The 22,278-nt window shown below is 39.2% G+C and overlaps 2 protein-coding genes and 1 pseudogene across 3 annotated transcripts; 1 reads left to right on the top strand and 2 right to left on the bottom strand.

The window, feature by feature from the left end:
* Positions 1 to 2,233: 2,233 nt before the first annotated feature.
* On the bottom strand, positions 2,234 to 4,716 carry LOC118456074 (uncharacterized; annotated as a pseudogene).
* Positions 4,717 to 4,732: 16 nt separating this feature from the next.
* LOC148101787 (uncharacterized) lies at positions 4,733 to 6,281 on the bottom strand. The gene is made up of 3 exons (XM_087845197.1): positions 5,901 to 6,281; positions 4,798 to 4,934; positions 4,733 to 4,745 (listed from the first exon to the last, which is right to left on the bottom strand). Exons 1-3 carry the CDS (start codon positions 6,279 to 6,281, stop codon positions 4,733 to 4,735), a joined length of 531 nt encoding a protein of 176 aa, XP_087701323.1.
* A 299-nt stretch (positions 6,282 to 6,580) lies between these two features.
* Positions 6,581 to 11,516, top strand: LOC148101786 (uncharacterized). 2 transcript variants are annotated; one of them, XM_087845130.1, is made up of 10 exons: positions 6,581 to 6,673; positions 6,806 to 6,912; positions 7,269 to 7,387; positions 7,490 to 7,906; positions 8,437 to 8,662; positions 8,842 to 8,991; positions 9,658 to 9,875; positions 9,964 to 10,117; positions 10,196 to 10,305; positions 10,868 to 11,516. In XM_087845130.1, the coding sequence occupies exons 2-10, from the start codon at positions 6,873 to 6,875 to the stop codon at positions 11,177 to 11,179; spliced, it is 1,746 nt and encodes a 581-aa protein (XP_087701256.1). In that variant the 5' UTR covers positions 6,581 to 6,673; positions 6,806 to 6,872; the 3' UTR covers positions 11,180 to 11,516. The 2 variants fall into 2 exon arrangements, with proteins under 2 accessions (XP_087701256.1, XP_087701255.1); XM_087845129.1 differs by having other exon boundaries at positions 9,964 to 10,305.
* Positions 11,517 to 22,278: the final 10,762 nt, after the last annotated feature.

Genomic DNA, 22,278 nt, shown 5'->3' with positions numbered 1-22,278 from the left:
CCCATGGGAGGCATTTCTTGAAGTGAGAAAAACTGAAGCTTACACTATCTAGACTGAAGGGCACTTCAGTAGAAGGATGTAAATGACATCATTGTACTCTTAGGTAGATATTGTACCTAAATGCAGTTTTTAAGGTTGAATACACAATTTTAAAAAACCTACAAATCTAATCTACATTAACAGTGTTTAAATCCTTCTCATTCTCTGCTCTAATCCTTGCTTAGTTTGTGCTTTTGGAGGGTCAGGAGAACAAGTTCTTTGTTAGCATAACATGGGATTAAAGTGAGCGTGTAGCTGCTGAACCCACGGGATTACAAACTTTACTTATGCTTTAAGTCATAATGATAAGCAATGCTGGACATTACCCTTTTTTTCCTTTCCTTTTTTCACTCAGATCCGTTGTCTAAAATAAACAGCATACTTTTTCTATTTTTGTCCAGCTATTTTTCTTCTGAAAACGCTGACATGGCAGTGGCTTTGTTCTGAGGAAGAAGCTGTTTTTAATCTTCAGCAATTTATTCATTTTTCTTTTCTTTCTTTCTTTATTGACTGTTACGGAAGACTGCAACGTCGATTGTTTTGAAAATACAGGGAATTGGAAAAATGCTCGGCTCAAACTCTTGCAAAATGACTTCCAAAACAACACTGAGAATGGAAGGAATGTGAAGGAACTGGCAAAAATATATATATAATGCAGTTTGGTGGAAAGCGAAAATGCTGTAAAATGCCATCTTAAATTCTACTGTGTGTAGTGGATTATGGGAAACCACAGTTTAAATATTATGCTAAAGCAATTCTGCCTTGGCATTCAGTCAGAAATTCCAGCAAAATGGTGTTATCACAACGGAGTTCTCATGGGATTATGCCCACTCATTATTAATACTCCACAGACAGGCGGGACAGGGAAAACCATTGAACATTATTAAGTCTTCAAACATGCCACTAGCATGGTTGCAAAATGCCTCAGTCAGTTGGTCGTAACAAGTGCCCTAAAGCCTGAAACTAGTGCAGAAGTGCTGAAAACCTTTTTATTAATAGCTATCTCACCTGTATCTCAGTTTTACATGCCTGCTTAGAGTAACAGACTTGTGCTGACATAACCCCTGTCTGCTAGGCATCACCTCAGCTAATTTGAGTCACTGAACTGACAAATAACATGGCTTGCTGTGTGGTTTATTATGCTAACAACACATCCAAGAAGTCTATGCTCCATTGTTGGGTAGTGTAATTCCAGGACTTCATTAGTATCATATCAGCAAGTATTTGTGTCTGGGTGATGCACCCATAGTCTACGAATGCTGGTAAGCAAACTGGTAATCCTTAACTGATAGCTTAGCACTCCACTCTTGCATCCAGATATCTTCCAGCTCCAAATCAAAGATGGTGACAGCAAAAAAGGCTGAACTTTAGGAGTTAACAAACCAGTGGGTGAAATCATGAAGGCAGTCATGTTGATGATCAGCTCATTAAAACATACATGAATCTTCTCTGTGGTACAACACAGATCAATTAAACTACAACAGTGTCTTAAAGACACAAAGACAAAGGTTGATCTCTAATTTCTTGCTTCTAAATTCAGATAAAACTAAAGTTATTGTACTCGGCCCTAAAAATCTTAAAAACATGCTGTCTAAGCAGATCTACTCTGGATGGCATCATCTTGGCCTCCAGTTACACTGTGAGGAATCTTGGAGTCATTTTTGATTAGGATGTGTCCTTAAGGTGAGCATACTAAACCAAAATGTAAGTCTGCTTTTTTGCATGTGCACTAAATCTCTAAAATTAGAAACATCCTGTCTCAGAGTGATACTGAAAAACTAGCTCATGCATTTATTACTTCTAGGGTGGACTACTGTAATTCATTATTATCAGGATGTCCCAAAAGCTCCCTGAAAACCCTTGTGTTGAACTAAAATGCTGCAATGAGGGATCCAGAAAGACCAGACTAGAAAGAGAGCACATACTGGCTTCTCTTTATTGGCTCCCTGTTAAATTCAGAATCCAATGTGAAATCCTTCTCCTCACATACAAGGTCTTCAATAATCACACTGCAAATTATCTGGTGCTTGCCATGATTTAAAATCTTATTTTTAGACAGGCCAGATTATTTGCCTTGTTTTAAAAAAGATTTACTTGTTTCTAAGTCTGGATTTTAGATAATAAACTTAAATCGAGAATAACCATATAATTGTGTCTATATTAGTACAGAAATCCAGAAAAGGGAAGAATAACTCTTAAAATAGCCTACATTAGGCCTCTCACCAGATGTCTCTCAAAATATCACTTGTTTCAAGATAGAGTGACAAATTCAATTTGCTTGATTTAGGAAATTCACACAAGGCATCTGTTGAAAATATGATTTATTCAAAATCATGTCTGACTTCAAAGTTATACATATAAGGGAAAAAAAATTAACCACAATTTATGATACAAATCACATTTCAAAGACAGCTGTTTGTCCCAGCATGCCAGCATTATGTGGTACAACATTGACATTGGTTTAGGGAACATTTAATGACTGTCAACTGATATCATCACAAACTACACTAAGCCAATACTTGGTGCAACCCTAATCTTAAGGGTGATTTCTATGGGAAATAATATCAGAAAGACTGTATTTTATTGGCACAAACACACTGTCCCTAAAACTAATAGAAAAGTATGAAGTATAATCAATGAGCTCATGGGCTAATTCTGTAGCTTGAGCAACAATGGGCACAGTTACTTCATATGCCAATAAGTCTTCATTTAAATTCAAAGTTTCATAGCGTTGGTACTCAAAAGCAATAAAAGATGAGTCAATCAAAAAGATATCCTTTATCAGTCCAAACACAGGGAAAGTGCCATCCACATCTGCAATAATCATGGACTTCCCAGTAATGTATTTATTGCCATTTAGAACATACCATTTCACTGAGACAACAGACTGCATGACATCTATTCCAAAAAATTCTTTAATTTTTTTCCTAACATATTCATTATTTTTAACAGCTGATACTGGCCCGGATTCCTTTTCTTTCGCAAAAATAGGATGTTCAGTGCCTATTTCATTTTGACAACACTCAAGAAATTGATTGTGGTTTGCTAGGGATTTACAAACATTTTTAAAATTTAACTTAGAAGCCCACTGTTTAAAATAGGAGTGCTTTGCCTCAAAGCGCATGCACATACTCCTTATTAAAGGTCCAAGGGATAAGATTTGACTGGGAAGATGCAACATATAATGTTGCTTAGGTATTATATTGGCTTCGGGAAAAAGTTGCTTGAACTGATACAGGTGTTCTTCAATCATACTTCTCAGTTGCAATACAGTTTGTAAAGAAATAATGGGAGCAAGAACTATTTGAACTATCATAATTAACTTTCTAATAAATACAACATACTCACTCTCCACACCATACAAAAAAAAAAAAGTAAGATTTTAAAAAGAATTAGCATCTGTCCACAAGACTGTTTCAATTTGTTGTCGTTAGCCGCTGAAGTGCCAAAGCTAATAGGACATGGTTTATCCCGTATTTCAAGAGGTGAGTAAGGAAAATTTTGAATGTCTGAATTAAACTTGTCTAATTCCAATTGTCCTGAGAGAATTAGGTGTTTTAATACAAATTTAACTTCCATTGATGCAACACCTTCAAAAATAACATGCATTATGTCCTGTGGAGTTTGTTTGATCAGGTCAAATGCAGGAACATCAACTAGTCTGCTTCTTCTATTAATTCCATAAGTAGTTTTGAGGGACGCTTTCAATAAATCTGTGCTTGCTTTATCTATTTCAAAACACTGCCTAATATGTTTCTCCAGAGTTCTTTGAACAAACTTCTTCTCCTCAAAAACACTTTGCATATCATCAAAGTTGCATTCACAGTGTCTACATTTGCTATAAGCAAAACCAATCCCTTCTTTAAAGCCAGCAATCTCATGCTGGGCTAGCGTGTCTCCGCAAATGGCTATAACAGCACCAAACAATTCAATTTCACCATTTGACATTTCAATCCTTACACCATTGTAAAGCAGTGATAGATCTTGAAGTATTCTTTTCAGTACAACATCAATACCCCACTGAGAAATGTCATTTGCTTTAGCAATAGCAAGAAGTCGTATTGCAGCTAACTTTGACCTAAATTTTGGATCAATATTTCCTAAAGTATAATAAAACATGACCAATTTGTTTGCAGAAGCATGGGACCCTAAGGGGTTACATATTTCAATTTCATCTGTGTACAGTATTAATTGCAATGCATTTGGCCTCTGAGAAAACAAGGGGTGAGATGTAAAGAGGGACCCGTCTCTAAAATCATAGAAGAATCCCTCTCTGCTTCTTTGTGGTGCAGTGTTCAACATGGTAAAGATTCTCTCATTAGTCATTAACTGCTTTAGACTTTCAATTAATGGTACATAGTAAAAACTTTTGTTCCTTATGGACATGACCCTTGAAAGACCTTGCTTTACCCAACATATCTTCTGGGATACTACTACTTCCTCTGCGTTGACTGGACAGAACATTTCCCCTATGGCTCTACTCTGTCCATATGCAATGGTGGAGAAAGGATCCATGAATTTATCAAATGTACCCAAAGCCTCATCTTGAAGCTGAGTGGTTCCCTCGCCATGATCTTCAAACACTGTCTTCATTCTTTCCTTGAGCGTATCCAAAAGAACAGCCTGATACTGTTGCACTCCTGAGATGATATGTTTGACCGTTCTCTGTGAAAACATTTGAAACAAAAGTAACTTATTCTGCATTTCTATAAAAAAAAATTTCTGAATTCCATTATGAACAAGTAAGACATTGATTGCCTTATGTAATGTATTGATCCATTAAGACTATAACATAACTGTGATAAGTGGCACTGTTCTTGAACACTGATAGCAAAAGCTGCAGCAGATCTGGTAATATCGTGTCTGGTAAAGGATGTTGTAGCAACAGCTTCTTCCTTTAGAGCAGAAAAACAAAGTTATTCCAAACTCCTGGCCAATTATAGAAATTCTTACATAACAGGTATAATCAGTTACACCTAATGATTGGTCCATTAAAAAACAAAGTGCATGACAGTGATTAGTGTTACAGTGAATATTCAATATAATATAAGATAATATAATATTCATTCTTTGGAATAAAGAAAAAAGAAATGGAAAAGAAATCAAAGACAAAGAAACAATAAAAAAGGGGTTGTCCATTTTTTTGATGAGGCTAGGGATTGGATTCATGAGAATGAGATTTTATCTTTTTAAATAATGAATTATTGTTCGCACTTAGATATTAGTTTCTTTACATGCTTGTTGTATTTATTAAATTATTTATGTATTTTTAAATCACGCAATTTAGATTTGCACTTAGAATTTATGTTAGTATTAGTATATGGATATATTTTATTGTATGCATTTATTAATTTATTTAATTTTCAAGAAAATCATTCTTATCCATGTTTTGGCAGTATTTCTGGCCAACAGATTTTTTTTTACAGTGCTTCCAAATACTCTGCGTCTTACCTGTACTCACCACTTATAATTCCTACGAGATACCCAAATTGCTGTCACATTGAACGATTTAAACGCGCTGAGAGTGTCTTTGATGCAAACTTCACCAGGAGACATGCCAGCCGCAGAGTATGTGCCTGCTCCGGCTGCAGCATAGCCTTTACTATTTACACTGAACTGCTATTCTGTTTATTTATTTTTAATTTCATCCTGGTGATTTAAAATCCAACCATAGTGGAAATCGCTTGTAACAGTTTGAAGAACAATATCTAGCGGTATAATATCGCGAGATCTCGTTAAATTTCTCTTGATTAAAAATGGAGAAAAGGATTAAAAGTAATATAGGACCAAATACGAGGAGTTAGACATGGCTAAATTTGTCATCAGAAGCCACACTACATTTTATTTAGTTTAACACTTACCGCGATCGGGCTGTCAACAACCTGAGGCTCCTGTACTTCAGGCAAAGATCCACCAGTTGATATTTCCACGGCGCTGGTTGTTGTTGCAGTACTACAGTTGGCAAAGACTGAAACACCAAAATTTTCCGATCCTAAAGAGTGGGATGTTGGGGGGATCCTCCATCCTCTTGGTGGGCTTCCATTCGTCAAATACAGAGGGTGCGTCCGTTTAATATGGCGAAAGAATGAGTTAAAAACTCTGAAATCTTGTTCACAGCCATCTATTCCACAGTAAACCCAAAAATCCTGCCTTCGACCATGAGCTGCATTTATGTGGCTAAGGAGCACCTTCAGAGTTAAAGAAACAAAGATAAAACAGATCATACATCTCCAGAGCGCCATGGTGAACTGTTTTCGCGCTGTAGCAAATGCAGTTTTACTTTACCGCTCTCCACTGAAGGCCACAGATGAGAGTGTGGGACCATGGGAAAGGTAGGCAATTTTAAAAATATATGTATCCTTAATTATCCAATTTTTCAGGTTTAAATTACATCAGTTATATTTATTTTTAGGCAATAAGTGTTTAAGACTGAATTTATATTTTTATTTTCTTTTTTTACTAAAAAAAAATTTAAATATAAATAATTTTCTGCATGCGCATTCTCAGTTCCTGTCGTGACGTTACTTTCACGCGGGACAAAATCTTTTCCCCTGCTTTGTTAACCATCAGGACCGTTACCATCAGGACCGAAGATCAAAATTATTTATCTAAACAAAGCGAACAGTAATTTAAGGTTGGTAACATTAAGTTGATTTGAAAAATACTATGGTACAACGGTGTTATTAAGATAAAGTCGTGTTTTGTGAGGGCTGCTAGTTAGCAATCTAGCTAATGTGTTAACTTTAGCTAAATTATCTTATTTAAGCCGTAGGATATTTCCAGGTACTGTGAGTGGAGGCTTTGGAAACGAACTAGAGAACTGCTGTCACGGCATGGACAAGTTTGACGATGCCATACTGTCTGTGTTGCAGGGTAAGTCTTATTTTTCAGTTATTTTGGTACGTTAGCTAAGCAGCCTTAGCATCTGTTAGCATCATTTCTGAAACTTGGAGCTAGGATTGTACTCTACTCTGATCTTTATCCACATAATAGCCTTGAGCTGTCTTTGCCAAAATAGACTTGGAACATCATTCTTGAAGACAGCCAAAAATAGTTTTATTGCATTCCCAAATATTTGATAAACTGTTTTAAGTTTGACATTTTATCCTGTTATTATTACTTATTGCTAAAATACATTTATTGACAAAAAATGACCTCAATATGTAATAAGCCACGCCCAGGAAAAGAGAAATAAATATCACTTTTGAAGTTGTTTTTCTCTTTTACAGCTGCGAATATTGATGAGGAAACTCTGAGAAGCTTTACCCGGGATGACCTAAAGGATCTTTTTCCGGGCCATGAAAATTTCTTTCGGAGAAAGAAGATTTGGGATTTTATCAGCCAAAAGGTAAATACACATTATACCACTAAGAAGATGATTACTGTCCATATTGTCTAGCATTAATTTGCCTAATTGTGTATTTTTGTTTATATCCCACAACTGTTATAGTTTAAGAGTACTGACCAAGATGCCAACACTTGCCATCGAAGCGAGAGTAACCCCTTAGGCTTTGATGTGTCACAATGTCAGCCTCAAACTTCCACTCCCATTTCCTACACTGCTGACAAAAAAATGAAAATGCCAGACCCACCAGAGTATGTGGTGTATACAGATTCAGAGTTGGACATGGTGCGCAGTCAGTACTTTGCATTGCTCCACAGTGGAAAGGAAAAGGACTGTAAGATGTCGAAGGAGCTCTGTTGCAGACTTGTAAGGAACACAGTCACCAGCATGGTTGCAATCCTCCGTGCTAGTCCCATGGGGAAAGAAGTAACATACCCCTCCAAACTCGAAATGAGAGCAATGTCACAGAAGATTGTCGACTATTACCCCATGTTATGTGATGCTGACACACACATGCCATACGTAAGTCATTCTTTACCCACTACAATATCTAAAATTGAGTGAGATAATAAAAGGATGTACAAATATATATTATTTTACCACAGCTGACTGTTGTAAAGACCCACCTTTAGCACATCCCAGCACACCCACTCACTTCACCAGATGCACCTTGTTTAGTTCTCTCACCTTTGATTGGGTATGGTGCTTGTCCTTAATTGCACTCACCTGTCACACATTATATAAGGACTGCATTCACTTTTGGCTCACTCTTTCTTCACTCCCACACGGGGCGGCAGCAGAGGTGAGGTTCTGTTTAGGTTTTTGACTTTATGTATTGTTTAAGGTAATGAGTAACTTAAATCTGCTTTCTTTCAGCATTGGCAGTCCATGTGTGTCTTTCCTTCCTTCCTTCTTTGCTTTATTGATTTGAGAATTATTGATTGGAGAATAAAATGAGAACCCTGTGAATGATTAGATGACTGCTTATTCTTATTCTAATCGGATGAGCCCATGATGCTGATTACTCAACCCTGAGCCTTCCTTCATAACAGCTGACCATCTACACCAAACTGTACAAACGACTCCAAAATATGAAGTCTCCAAGGAAGAGGCAGGGCTCCATGCCGCAACGAGGCAGGCCCAGGAAGACTCTTTTCAGCTCAGATGACACAGACAATGGGACTGAAGGTGACCTAAGTGGTGAAGCAAGTGGTTCAAGTGACTATTCCATACTTCTTGAGAGCAATGATGACCTCAGCGAGGACAACTCAAATGCGGGTGTGTACTTTAGTCTGCTGTACTAATGACTTTTGGACATCTAAAACTTCAAAGAGACCACCTGCCCTCAGTTTTCTGTTCAGAGTGCATCACAAGATTTTTACAGTGTTGAGTATTTTCATTAACTTTCTATCTATTCCCTGTTATTACATTCTGTTCATCTTCTGTTTTTTCCTCAGAGAAAGAATCCCAATTGCCGCTACCCTCCACTGTACCAACTAAGTCAAACAATACTACGCTGGCTTTACCACTATTATCCAAGTCAGCCTCGTGCTCTGCACCCAGGGCTGATATATGTCCTTCAACTGTACCTCCAGATGATGTTGTTGGTAAGTCCACCATCACCCTTATCTACCTCTCAGTCTGTGGTTCCTCTTACAGCTCTTTCCAAAATATGGCTGCAGCAATGAACCCCGTTCTAAGTGTTTATTCCATAGCTCGTAGCGGTTTGGCATTAACTCAAGTTGGTGTGTAAAATCAACATATGATAGATCCCTCATTCCAGTTAGCCAGTTTGCCATAGTATTTTAACACTTTGTGTTGTAATGGGTGTTACTCAGTGCTGATTATTTACACATCTATCATGCCTTATCACAGTGTTTCTGTCATAGATCAAATTACCTAAAAGATTTTTATCCATCAGCTCATAATCACTGTTCACACTGATGTGAACGATATACACAGTAAACAACCTTTACCTTATTTTCACCACAGTTTTGTTCACGGGCATCTTAAACTTTTGTTTTAATATTTGATTCTGTTCAAACTAACAATTAACATAAATCCATGATCATTATACGAGAAGGACACAAAGGGAAATGATCAGGACATATAGGGTCAGTTCATTACTCAAACATATTTAACCTAAACATTAATTCTCATAAATATTATACTTAAAAACAACCATGCAACCTTACTAGAAATGACTGATTAGAAAAATCTGAATTTTGTGTCTAGTTACACCATGTCTTACAATTGCTCTTTGCTTTCCCTAGCAGACCATGACAGCCTGAAGATGCAGGCAAGACATTACAAAACCTTGAGCAACATGTACAGGAAACCCAATGCAAAACCCAACCAAAGTGACGTTGCTCAAATTTTGGACCTGGAGTTTGAGGCCAGACGAGCTTTTATTGACGCAGATGTTACAAGGGAAGAAGACAGGCCTAGAAAAATATTTGAAGCATACCCGTGCTTCAAAGACATACGAAATGTAAGTTCAACTACCTTCAGTTAAATTCCTTGCTTTCTCTGGATAGGTTTAGTTAGTTCTTGACTAACTGAGCACAACTTTGTCATAGGCCATGGATGAACTGCGTCGCATCATTGGTGGCTCCAACTGCAAATACATAGATCAAATGAAGGGTCGATGGGCAGAGTTTTGTTCAAAGGTGCAGTTCTATGGCATTTGGAAGAAGGTCCTGAAACCACCTCTCCCCTTGGATGTACGTGGAGGTAAGTGGCCTTTTCATACATTAAATCCATACATCAGATATGTTCAGATTACTTTAAGATACTTTTCTCTGTTCACAGTGAATTTTACTGTCACTCTCTTCAATGCACTTCCATCTCTTTTTCCTTCACCAACTACACCACCAAAGCGGCTGGGAAGTGCCAGTGAGGCTCTCCTTCATATCCTCAAGGTGAGAACAGCTGCAATACCAGCCACTGTAACTTGTACTCCATTTACTTGTAGTATTATTATTATATTATTATTTTGCTTTTCATGCTTAATAAGAGAGGGTCAAAGTTCAATTCAGCAGGGATTAAATTACTCCTTATTCAGGATTTCTTAATTGTTATTTAAAACCTCCAGAGAGGCAGCACATAGCAAAAGCACATTGCAGTTAGGATACAAGTAGAAGCAGTAACATTTTATATTTAAAAAGGCCTTCAAAAACTAGAATATGTAACAAAGTTAAAATAAATAGTTTTAAAAAAACAAATGAGAAAAAAAGCACAAATAGACATGATAAAAATGCTGCAAACTAGAGAGAATTCATGCTCAGAATTAATACATTTCCAAAATGTCATATTTATGCAAGTCAGATATTTTATATTTATTTCTTCTATTCCAACAGTAAATCAGTTGGAGCATTCTAAACTCTTGATATTGCTTTTTGTGTCTTAAGCTGTTTGGATGCACAGCAACCCTTTCATTTAAAATCTTGAAGAATTTGTCCTTTTTTTTTTGTGCTTTTCTAGCCGGGTGAAGATGCAATGCTACACCTGGAGAAGCGGCCTCTCTCCTCCCCAGTGCTGCTTTTTGATGGAACAACCAGCATTGTTGCTGTAGGAAACATACCAGTGACCACTCTCCCCTTGGAGGATTTCTGGGAAGGAATGTTGGTGTTAATGGCATATTACTACACCTTACACTTAACATACCCGAAATGTGTTGCAATGGTCCTCTCTGTCATACAAACTGAGGTAATCACTGATGCCATCCATGATCAAGATGCCACTAGTGCATATAAGAAAGCAATAGCTGAGTGGAAGTCATTCTTTGAAAAATAGGTGAATACCAAGCAGAATTTTATCAGGTCATTTGCAGTTTGTTTAGTTTTGTAGTACGTTTGTACAACTTTGTTCCTAATTTGCCTAGCAATGTCCTGAGAAACGGCTTTACTTATAATGCTTTACAAATGAAAGTTGTTGGGTTTTTTTTTCTTAGTGACACTTTACCTGAGGCATGTAAAGTTTTAAGTCAGTAATGCCATTGTTTACAACATTGTGAGACTATGTGACTGTCACAAAAATTTAAGGCCAAAAATGTAATTTATTTTCTCTGTTTAGGCCTTTTAAAGGGTTGATTTAGACTTTTAGGGATTGTGCAGCAGCCCTATATTGTTTAAAAAAAAAAGGGTTTTGTTCTCATGAGAGGAATAAATGTTGACATATATCACTCTTGTCCTGGTTGTGATTTCAGTAGAAGCCAAGGAGTATTCTAGGAAAAAGGTCTGTTTTAAGGTTTTTTTGCTTGGATTTAATATCGATTCGGCTATATTTTAAGATAAGCCAACCTGAATCAAGAAACAAATTAATCATACTTCACTAATATTGAGTAGTTTTTCATAGTATTAGAACTATTTTTCTCGTTGTAGTGCATTCATTTGCTGAAAGTAAGAATTCAAAACATAAAAGACTAATTTAGCACATTTAACTAACTTTTGGGACTTGATATCAAGTAATTTTATCTTAAATTGAGCTTTTTAAAGCTTATTTTAACCCTCTTTAATTCTCAAATGTGTTCTTTTATTTCTGGATTAAAAAATCTTATTTCAAGATTTCTTATTAAGTAAAATAAACTTGCTGCATGGACAGATAATTTCACTTGTTTTCAGTGCTTTCTGTATCAAATGTAGTATTTTTTTCCTAAATATAGACTAGCCATTTTTGCAGTGCAGGTCCCATCTTATCTTTAAAGTCCTCATAGTACCATATCACTCCAATAGAGCACTCTGAGACTACGGGCTAACTTGTGGTTCCTGGGATAACTAAAAGTACAACGGGAGGCAGAGCCTTCAGCTCTGAGGCGCCTCTTCTTAGGAACCTGTTCCCAGTTTGGATTCGGGAGAAAGACACTCTCTCTACTTTTAAGATTAGCCTTGAAACCTTCCGTATTGGGTTTTCCTTGTATTATTGTAGGGTCTTTACCATTGTTGTGATTTAGCACTATATAAACAAAACTGAATTTCATTTAATTAGTCTTCCTGTTTTCCTCCTGCCTGAAAGTTCCATATTCAACATCCTTTGTCCAGTTTATTCCTACTCTGCACGTGTTCAAACCATCTCAGCCTTGCTTACCTTTGTCTGAAAAATGCTCAACCTGCTATCCTTCTGTCATTTGTCTCTATCCCCTCCAAGCTACCTGCACTCTCTTCTTCATCTCTATTGTGCACTGTTGGAGTTGGATGGTTGGTCCCATGCATTTCAACTCATCTACCATCACTACTTCTGCTTCTTGCACCTTCACTGTTACAGCAGTCTCCCCCTTATTCACACACGTATCACACACTTCTCTACCAGTTCCTTTCTCGGCACCCTGTCATATACTGAACATGCTAAATCCACCTAGTGCAACTCCATCTGCCCTTGTCTGAAGTTATCCATCAACATTCTGCTGTGTTCTTTCACCTTTTCTTTGTTATAGTGCTTATCCCCAATTATCCCAATTATCTGAATATTAATACCTTTGTTATGGTAAAAATGTTAAATGGCCTGTATTTATATAGCGCTTTTCTAGTCCCTAAGGACCCCAAAGCGCTTTACACAACCAGTCATCCACCCATTCACACACACATTCACACACTGGTGATGGCAGCTACATTGTAGCCACAGCCACCCTGGGACAGAGGCGAGGCTGCCGGACACTGGCGCCACCGGGCCCTCTGACCACCACCAGTAGGCAATGGGTGAAGTGTCTTGCCCAAGGACACAACGACCGAGACTGACCAAGCCGGGGCTCGAACCGGCAACCTTCTGATTACAAGACGAACTCCCAACTCTTGAGCCACGATCGCCCATTATCGTTATGAGTATGCTAACATGCTAATTTCACAACACCCAAACACAGACTGTTCTAACTTTCTTCTACTTGGCTGGCAGATGTAAAATATTAGTACACCTTCAGTTGTTTATGCCACACTGCACCTATAGGAGGGTCTAATTACATTCAGCTCCTCCTAAAACGCCTACAAATAGAAGAAACTGGCAACACGCCAACTCCCTTGGGTGTTTTGCGCCTTGACCACGAAACCCACAATTGACGCTTCACCCCTGCTAAGCACACCCACTACACAGTCTCAACAAAGACAAAGAACAACTGATCTGCCCTTTCCCTGGCCACTGTGCTCATATCTGTTTATCGCCATGCTCTACCAGACCCTCCTTCTCCTGTCTGCTGTTGAAAAAGACCAAAATGATGATTAATGTCTTTACTCTAATTAATATACAGCTGCGGACTGAAAAGAACAGACTCATGCCTCCAAAGGGATTTGGAAGGTAGAACGTGTGCACATAAGTGTGTATTTGTGTGTCGAAGGGGGGATTTTGGTGTCGGTGTGTGAGGCAGACAGGTGGTGCTGATGGGCTACGTGATTCACTTTGCTCCTTATTTGCATACATATGACAACCATCTGTGCTAATAGGCCTCCGCGATGTCTCTATTAGGCTCGATGCCACACTGTTTTGCCTGAGGACCGCGGCGTTGTACCAACATTGTGCTCATGTCCATTGGCTTTATGCAGCTCACCAGCTGATGCCACCCAGTGAATGGAAATTGACAGAGATGCTCTGATTTGGTGGGACTAAAACATCAGCAAAACATATGGGCTCTAAACTCAAATCAAATTGCGTTTTTAGACGTTGTTTACGACAACTTGTAATACCAGATATATTGTGTTTTTCCTCATGGGAAAATACGGGCTACAAAAAGGTTAAAAAGTCAGGCATTTCTTACCTTAAAACTCATCTCAGCATAATAATAAAAAAAATAATTCATGCAGAAATAATGAAAACATTCCCAGCATTTATCAAAATGTTTACTACAAAAAGCTGAGGGCCTTTTCAAATACTGTATATTATGGTGCACATGCAATGTCAGCTGTTACATTAAAACACACACACACACACAATTGCCTTGCATTTACCAGTGGGGAAAAAAATCCATAGCGAAGGTAAAAATAAACTGAGGGCAATAGTGGCTGCCCCACACAAACCCGTGTAATAAGGCATTAGTCTGAGGAAAATGATGCGGAATTGTTCATGGCGGTGCTTTAGGAACTCCGGGGCGCTTAACTGTATTTCAGCTGAATGTGTCAGAATTGTTTTGCTATTTCAAGGTTTTCCCATAAAGTCCTTTTTATTACACACTGTCTGTGAACATTATGGCACTGACTGGGGAATACACACATCAGCAGTGTGCCGGTGTTAGTTAGTTAACACTCAGAAGAATCGGCATCTGTTCTTCCCTAATATCACTTGAGTTACAGGTAATTGACGATCATTCTAGTTTAGAAAGCTGATGATAATCGAAGACATCGTGCTGAGTTTTTAACCACTACTGGGGTCGTGGAGGATATATTTGGTTTTCCTGTACATTCAAGTGCATGATGCAAAAAATTTGTTGTAAATTCGATTGCTTTTTTAGTACGACCTAATTTGGCTGAAAACATCTCATCAGTTACTAGACTCTTTTTATTAAAGGGGTTGTTACCAAAGACCATATTAAATATGGATATAGGCATGTGATATCACCCACTGGATTGGCTCTACATTTAAAAGACTGATGCAACTCACTAAAACTGATGCGGCTAGTCTCTATCACACTATAAGCTATTATATTAGTTAGATAGTAATTCCATTAAAACTGCTTCAGAAAGTTCCAACAGCACAAACACAGTGGATAAGTCACTTTTAATGATTAGAATAGTAAAAGGTGAGGCCTAGCAGGCTCCAGCTGCCTGTGTCAGGACACCTGTCAATTAAAGCAGCCACACCCCTAACTCCAGTACCCAGATGGATGGATTATATTAAAAAAAATCAATAAAGAATTCTCTTCCTGAGAGTTTTTATTTAGGAGGCAACAATCCATAAAGTCCAAAAAGGGTTCTTGGTCCCAGGCTACAAATATGTTTTTTAATACTGTAAAGGCTAGGCAGCGCCTGTACCACCTACGACAACTGAGGAAGTTCAGGGTCTCTCCAGTGATCCTCAGGACTTTCTATACAGGCGCTGTGGAGAGCATCCTCACACAGAACATCACATCCTGGTATGGAAACAGCTGTGTCAAGGATACAAAAGGTCTTCAGAGAGTGATCCGTATGGCAGAATGCTGCTGCACGACTGCTCTCCCTTCCCTACAGGACATTTACATCAGGCGATGCTGGACTAGAGCAACTCAGATTTTGAAGGACTCGTCACATCCCAGTAGCGAACTGTTCCAGCTTCTGAAATCAGGCAGAAGGTTCCGCACCATCCGAACAAAAACAGAGAGGCTCAAGAGGAGTTTTTATCCTCAGGCCATTCGTGTGTTTAATTAGCACCTGCTACCACAAGTTGTTGTAGATTTAGAATTTGTTTCTGAATCCATTACTTTTTAACTATAAAAATGACTTATTTTCCTTCTTTCTTGGTCTTCTAGGAAAATATCATATTCAAAAGTCAAAAATAAAGAAATAATGTTGTTGATTGATGGACTGACACACACACACACACACATACACAATCCGAGCTTCCGTATCTTGCCCGAGGACATTTTGGCAGGCAAACTGGAGGAGTCTGGATTAAACTGCCAATATTCTGATTAATGGGCTCACCCACTCTACCTCATGAGCCCCAGCAACCTCAGCTATCAAATGAAACGAGGACTGAGTGACGAACCTCAAAATGACGCTTGGTTAGGTGACAGTTATTGGTAGTAATGGGACAGGTGAAACTAGTTGTGTGTGTTCACAAAGTTGAACAATGCAAGTTCGGTTTTGTAACTGTAAAGAAAATACATTTTAGCACATTTGTCAGGCCTCCAGGACATAACAAGGTGTTTTATATATGAACACATTTTGTTAATATGCAACATCACAAGAAAATGGTCCTTAAAGACGGCAGAAAGGTGAGGAAATAAATGCTGCTAGTCTGCTGTGGATGAGCAGTCAGACCAGTGAAACAACGGGCCAACTTATCGTCTTACAGTGAAACCTAATCTGGAAGACGGAGAACTTATTGCACACTGAACAAGATTAGTGGGGAAAGGGAAACGGCAGACAGAAAGGGAAAGAGAGAAAAAGCGAGACAAAGTACCACATAAGTGAACACTGCCAACGTCAACACTCTATTTTATAGTAGAATCCAAACTATTTTTCTTAGATTTTCCTCCAGCGTGTAGAGAGGAAACAACTCAGAAGTGTATGTCTTGGAAATACATAAAAGTTGCTGAACTTGTTGAGATGCTGTGGCGCCTGCAAGATTCCAGGCGCTGCACTTTGAACAACTGTCCTCAGCTTTTCCATAAATTTACCAATAGGAGCAGAGGAAAAAGAAGGGAATAATGAAATTGTGCCTGGTTTATTTTGGTTTTTTGGGGGTTTTTGCCACAATCTACTGTCCAAGCAGAGAGAATTAATACCAGCAGATTCATAAATCTGTGAAATCAGCTGCTTCTGATAAACTGCACGGCGCTCTGTGAGAGTGCCATTCTTTGAGTGCTTAAAAAGGTCATGTAAATCACATAATTTCTCCCTTTTCTAACTAAATTGCTTCCTCTGCCTGCCTCCTTGTATAGTCCAACCCAACAACATTATGACATTCTGACATTTTCATTATGAAGACAAATGAACGGGGCCGACTTTGACAGCCCTGTGCAGTTCGTGCGAGGCATTCGTGTCACGAATACTGGAAGATTTTCATCACAGTGTTTTGGTTTCATTTGCATTCGAGAGAGCATTTTGAAGCTCTTGGTTTTCTTTCATCTTGTAGTCATGCTGTCAACGGCAAGCTGGACAGTCACAAGGATCAAGTGACTATAAAAGCAAGGACCACTGAGCTAAACACAACACTACCACAGACAATTTGCCCTCCTCGGCCTTCTTTCTCCACCTTTAATTTGCTCTTCTCTCCCCCCCCTCTGCTCCAGCCATTTGGCTCTTTCTCTCGCTGATTACTAAAAGCTTGCGTAGGTGTGTTCAGTGCAAACACAATGGAGCCATCCCCTCATGTAATTTTCTCCCTCGCAGGTCCTCGTTCTCACTTTCCCTCCCGTAGTTTCGCTTTCCTCACTGCTAAGTTTTGACTCTTTAATTTTACCGTCCTCCTCCCTGTCCTCCCATTTATGTTAGCGCCGACAGCTTATGTAGGTGTGATTGGTTAACCCATTCTCTTTTACACTTTCCCCCTTCGTTTCCTGGGATTTTTTTCTTCCCCGGTGCTCCCCTTTGAAAATCCTCTTCTTCGTCTTGCCGTTGAGAAGTGACAGCTTGCAGAAGTGGGATGAGCTTTGTGTGCAGCTGCTCCACTGGCCCCCTCCATCAGCGGCGTGATCCAGACAGCAGACTCCCAAGGCGGTAATGACCACAGAAGAGATGATGATGGTAGTAGCGAGACTACAGACACCACATAGCTCGTCCTCTTCTCAATTTCACATTCTTCTTTAAACACTTGACATGTTTTGCGTGTCAGTAGGATGCGCCAATTGCTCCGGAAGATTCGCCTCTTGTAAAAGCAGTGTAGTTCAATAAGCTTAGACGAGGAAGGCGAGTAAACCTGCAAAGACATAAACTCTTCTAACATCCTCCTGAGTGCACCAGTGACGCATATGAAAGGCAGAATATTATTAACACTGGCCGCCAAACTCCATTTTGCTGAGGAGAGATTTAATTGGAGGTCTCCCCACCTACAACCGCAAGTGCCCCCAGGCCTCTCGTTGGCCCTAATCCTGTTGCGTAATGTTTCCTTAACGTTGTGCCTGGCTGAAAATCAATTAGCAAGTGCTGCAATCGCACCGTGCAGGAAGACTCCTGGATGCCATCCAAACCTCTTAATTTGTTTCTAAACAGACAAGAATTATACTGCTTGTACTTTTGGGCATTGTATGCTTTTCCGTGTTATTTGGGGTGGGAGGGTTATTTTCACAGACCCTCCCACCCCAATCGGCCAATCAGTGTTGATTTTCCCCGTCCAGCCATTTTCACTTGACACGTTCAATCACTCCAATGCCTCATCTCCTGTCTTCTGTCATCTCTCCAATCCAATATGCACCGCTTTTTCCTTCGCCCAGGAGAGCTGGTGCTGAACCGAGGGACTCAGAAAGAAGGTCGTGCGAGGAGAGAAGGGCTGCTTAAATCCTACCCTCAGTCCATGGGTTGTTCACTTACTGTAGAGTGAAGGACGGACAGGAGATAAATCATATCACCCAACGGATTAATATGGGTCTGTCTCGATGAGAGCAACAGACAAGGACAAGCACAATGCCTTAGGTTTACTCACTGATGTTCATCTGTTGGGAAAAAGCTTGTGCTGCTTTTTAATGGGTAAATGACAAATGAGAGTGTTGCGTGAAAATTAGCAATTAAATAAGCGAAGCAAAGTGTTGTGTAACACACCGTAATATATAACCGCTTAACATAACGGAGAGACAAACAGGCTAACGCAGCCACACGTTGTCGCTGATGAGCTGAATGACCTCGCTGACACCAGGGATGCTTATCTTGGAAGTGTCATTTTTATGAGAGAAGGGATGCTGCCATTAATAAAGGCAAGTGCCAGTGTCTCATTAGACTCAGAGTACCACTGCCAGCTCAGTTGGCAGCCTTGCAAAAGAACTAACAGGGTCATCAAACCGCAGGAGGACTCGGGCCTGACACGGCACGCTAACGGCCGTAATGACGTCTCCACTCAGGCAGAAGCCCAGCTGCCTCCTGGACTCAGTCTCTTCAGCGACAACGTTTGTCTTTGATGACAGTCGGAAAGTCACCAAAACTGCACTACCCATAATGCAGCACTATCAAGTTTCAGTTTACAGACATTTCGCCCCCATAGATGTATGTTTTTTAATTTAACCCATAAACAAGAGAGAAGAAAATTGTTGTTCTGACTGTATGTTAAAACTCATTCTCTGTGTCTTTGCTTGTTAGAATAGTAAATCTATAGGTACGTGTATCAGTAAAGCTTTTCGTGGCTAACTGTATCCATAGCAAAATAGCACTTAGCATTTGTTCAAGTCCTCTGTTGAGACTGAATACGAGTTGCTGATGAAGCCATAGCATTGTGTAGCTTTGAGCAAGCTAGTAGAAGTATGACTAAGTATGCAAGGCACGCTTATTTGCCTGGTTATTTTTTCTATAAATGTAATTTTTATGCCTCAGTCTGTTAAATTTGAGGCTTCTTTCATCTTAATTTAGATAGGGGCTTCAACATAACTGCCCAGAGGTTATTCAGGATGACAGCCGGATGGCGAGAAGCACGGCACAACTGCAACCCTAAAAATGCAGTCATTTATTTGACTCTCCATTGGTGAGATGAAAATTTTAAAAAGGCCATTTAATCTGGATCTATTGACGTCACAGTGAAAGAAAAACTTTACTATTAACTTTTCTATTTGTGTGCTTGGATTACAGACCAACCAAAATGCAGTGTGCCCGTTAGTCGTCAGTAGAAAGCATGTTTGAGCTTTAGAGATGGTGAAGCCCTGTTTACATGTGATTAGCATTACCAGGGGATGATGATATATTTTTGTTTCATGTTGTACATGTTGTTGTTTCATGGGAGAAATAGAGTCTGTTATTAACTTGAAGTTATCCACATTATCCTCAGATGTGATGAAAAATTTTGAGTGTGCAGTTGCTATCTATAAACCTAACCTGAGCCTACTATAAATACACAAATGATAAAAGACAGCAGAATGTTCCTTGATGCATGATTCCATAAATATAATCCAGATGGTCATCTTCTGATATTCTGTTCTTTAGAGTTTATTTTTTCCATAAATATGTTTCCATGCTACATAGCAACCTGAATGTTCTGAATTATCAATGAGATTAGGATAATTGCCACTGAGTTTGTATTAGGATAATTGCCACTGTATTCTTTATCTGATAAATCAGATAAAGAATACAGATGAACTTTGCAATTTTTAGAAATTCCTAAGAGTTCCGAGCTAATACGAGTCCCATGTGACTTCAAACTGATTAATTAAGATCTGAGTTTTGAATCTTTGTTTGTGAACTGGATGATTTACAGTTCAAAAGAATCTTTATTTAGCTGTTCTTTGACTGGACCTTGGTACAGTCCCTCAGTTCATCCACTGTATGAAACAAGGTATTTAGCACTATTCCTTTTAAGCAAAGCTTTTTTTTTTTTTCAAACTGGCTGTCTCTCCCAAAGAGAAGCATTGAGAAGTCAGTGTTTGGATCTGAATTATTTTCCCAGCATGACGTGTTATGGATAGCCCCTCTCTTTCATCATACAGAAAAAACTGAGAAAAAACTGTTGTCAACCAAGTGTTTAGAACAGTCTGAAGCCTGAGCTTTCAGCTCATATATATTACCTGAACTTTGATTTGAAAATCTGTCGATACTGCATATACCCAGAGACCAATGGTCAGTTTAAATATTCCCTTTTTACAACAATATCAGTAAAGTCAGAACTTGGTAGTTGGTGAACTTCTCTGGTGAACAGATAAGTGTTTCAGAAGTGGGACTGGAAATGTTAAGGGGACTGCCAGACAGGAAAAGACAGGTTAATGGCATGCAGGAAGAGTAGTCAGAATATTTTTCTTATGCAGATATTTTGAATTCCTACTCGTATTTCCTTTGCAGTTGGCACAGGTGGAATTTGACAGGCTGAGAGAATCCAACGAGCAAGAGGAGTGGAGAGTGAACAGGCAGGCGAGAAGCAGCAGAGTCGTGAATTTTTTCATTTAATTTGCAGGAGATGTGACCGACTTGAGAGCAAGAGGTGAGACCTTCGTCCACAGATGGAAGGTTTTTCTTAGTCATGTCCCAAATGGGCAGTTTCACTCAGGAGACAAATGAGGGGAAAATGGAGTGAAGAGGACATATATTTAATGTAAGCCTTTAAAAAAAACCATAGGTCAACTCTGTCTTGGTGCACTAATCACTTCAGTCTGATGCTGAGTAGAACTTTTAGATGTTAAGAAGAGAAATTAAACCACTTTATCGGTAAAATCAGAGTTTAAGTCACTTCTCATTTACTTAACATTGCTCTTTTATGCACTGAAGTCAAGTTAACTTTGAAAATATATTACAGTGTGCTGTATTCTGCTGATAAGTAGAGCAGTTCCATGCAATACTAAGAGTGTCTTGCATGTGGAAAGCCTCCGCTTACCTAATGTTTGGATTAATTAGGGAATCTCATCCCTTGGCGTCCTTTAGGAGGACACACTTTATCACTCCAGTCTGTGTCTGTTTACCAAAGGAGAATAAGCAATCCAAGCTGGAGGGGGGGAAAAAAAAGTCCTGTCCTTCCTTAGTTTTTCACCAGAGTAATTGAGCAATTAGCAGTGATTGATTGATTGGGGAGAGCGAGAAGAAGGAAAGCTGCCCGAGGACATTGAAGGAATCCATACAGTAGCTTTAAATTGGTGAGAGAAATAGCAGTAAGCGACTGAGGCTGCCACACATCTGACTGCAAGTGTGGCTGGGGAGGTGCAGTCCCTTCAGCTTAGAAGGCAGATAAGAAAAATAAGACAGTGTGTGTGTGTGTGTGTGTGTGTGTGTGTGTGTGTGTGTGTGTGTGTGTGTGTGTGTGTGTGTGTGTGTGTGTGTGTGTGTGTGTGTGACTCATGCATTTAACCGCCCGTGGGAGAGATAGATGTGCCTTTAGAAAAAAGAAATCCGTGAGGAGGAGGAGAGGTGGAAGGGGAATCGACAGTGTAATTAGTCTCTGAGTGATAGCGAAGTAGCGTCCAATCCGGGAACACTGCAGGTCCAGCGTGCATTTTGGGAAGATATTGCTGTTACATGCTGTTAAATTCATTCGTTATCTGGTCAAGAGACAACTGACACAAGGGGATCTCCTTTCTGCATAGTCGACCTGAGGCTTTAATCCCAACCTCCAGTGGACATTTTGAGGTCATTATTGATGAAAAGCTAAGAAATTCA

The sequence above is a fragment of the Neolamprologus brichardi genome, chromosome 8 (assembly GCF_056152115.1).
Source record: "Neolamprologus brichardi isolate AB-2024 chromosome 8, ASM5615211v1, whole genome shotgun sequence".
NCBI lineage: Eukaryota > Metazoa > Chordata > Actinopteri > Cichliformes > Cichlidae > Neolamprologus > Neolamprologus brichardi.
Note: the sequence above shows the minus strand (reverse complement) of the source record. Positions and strands in the feature narration are given on the sequence as shown.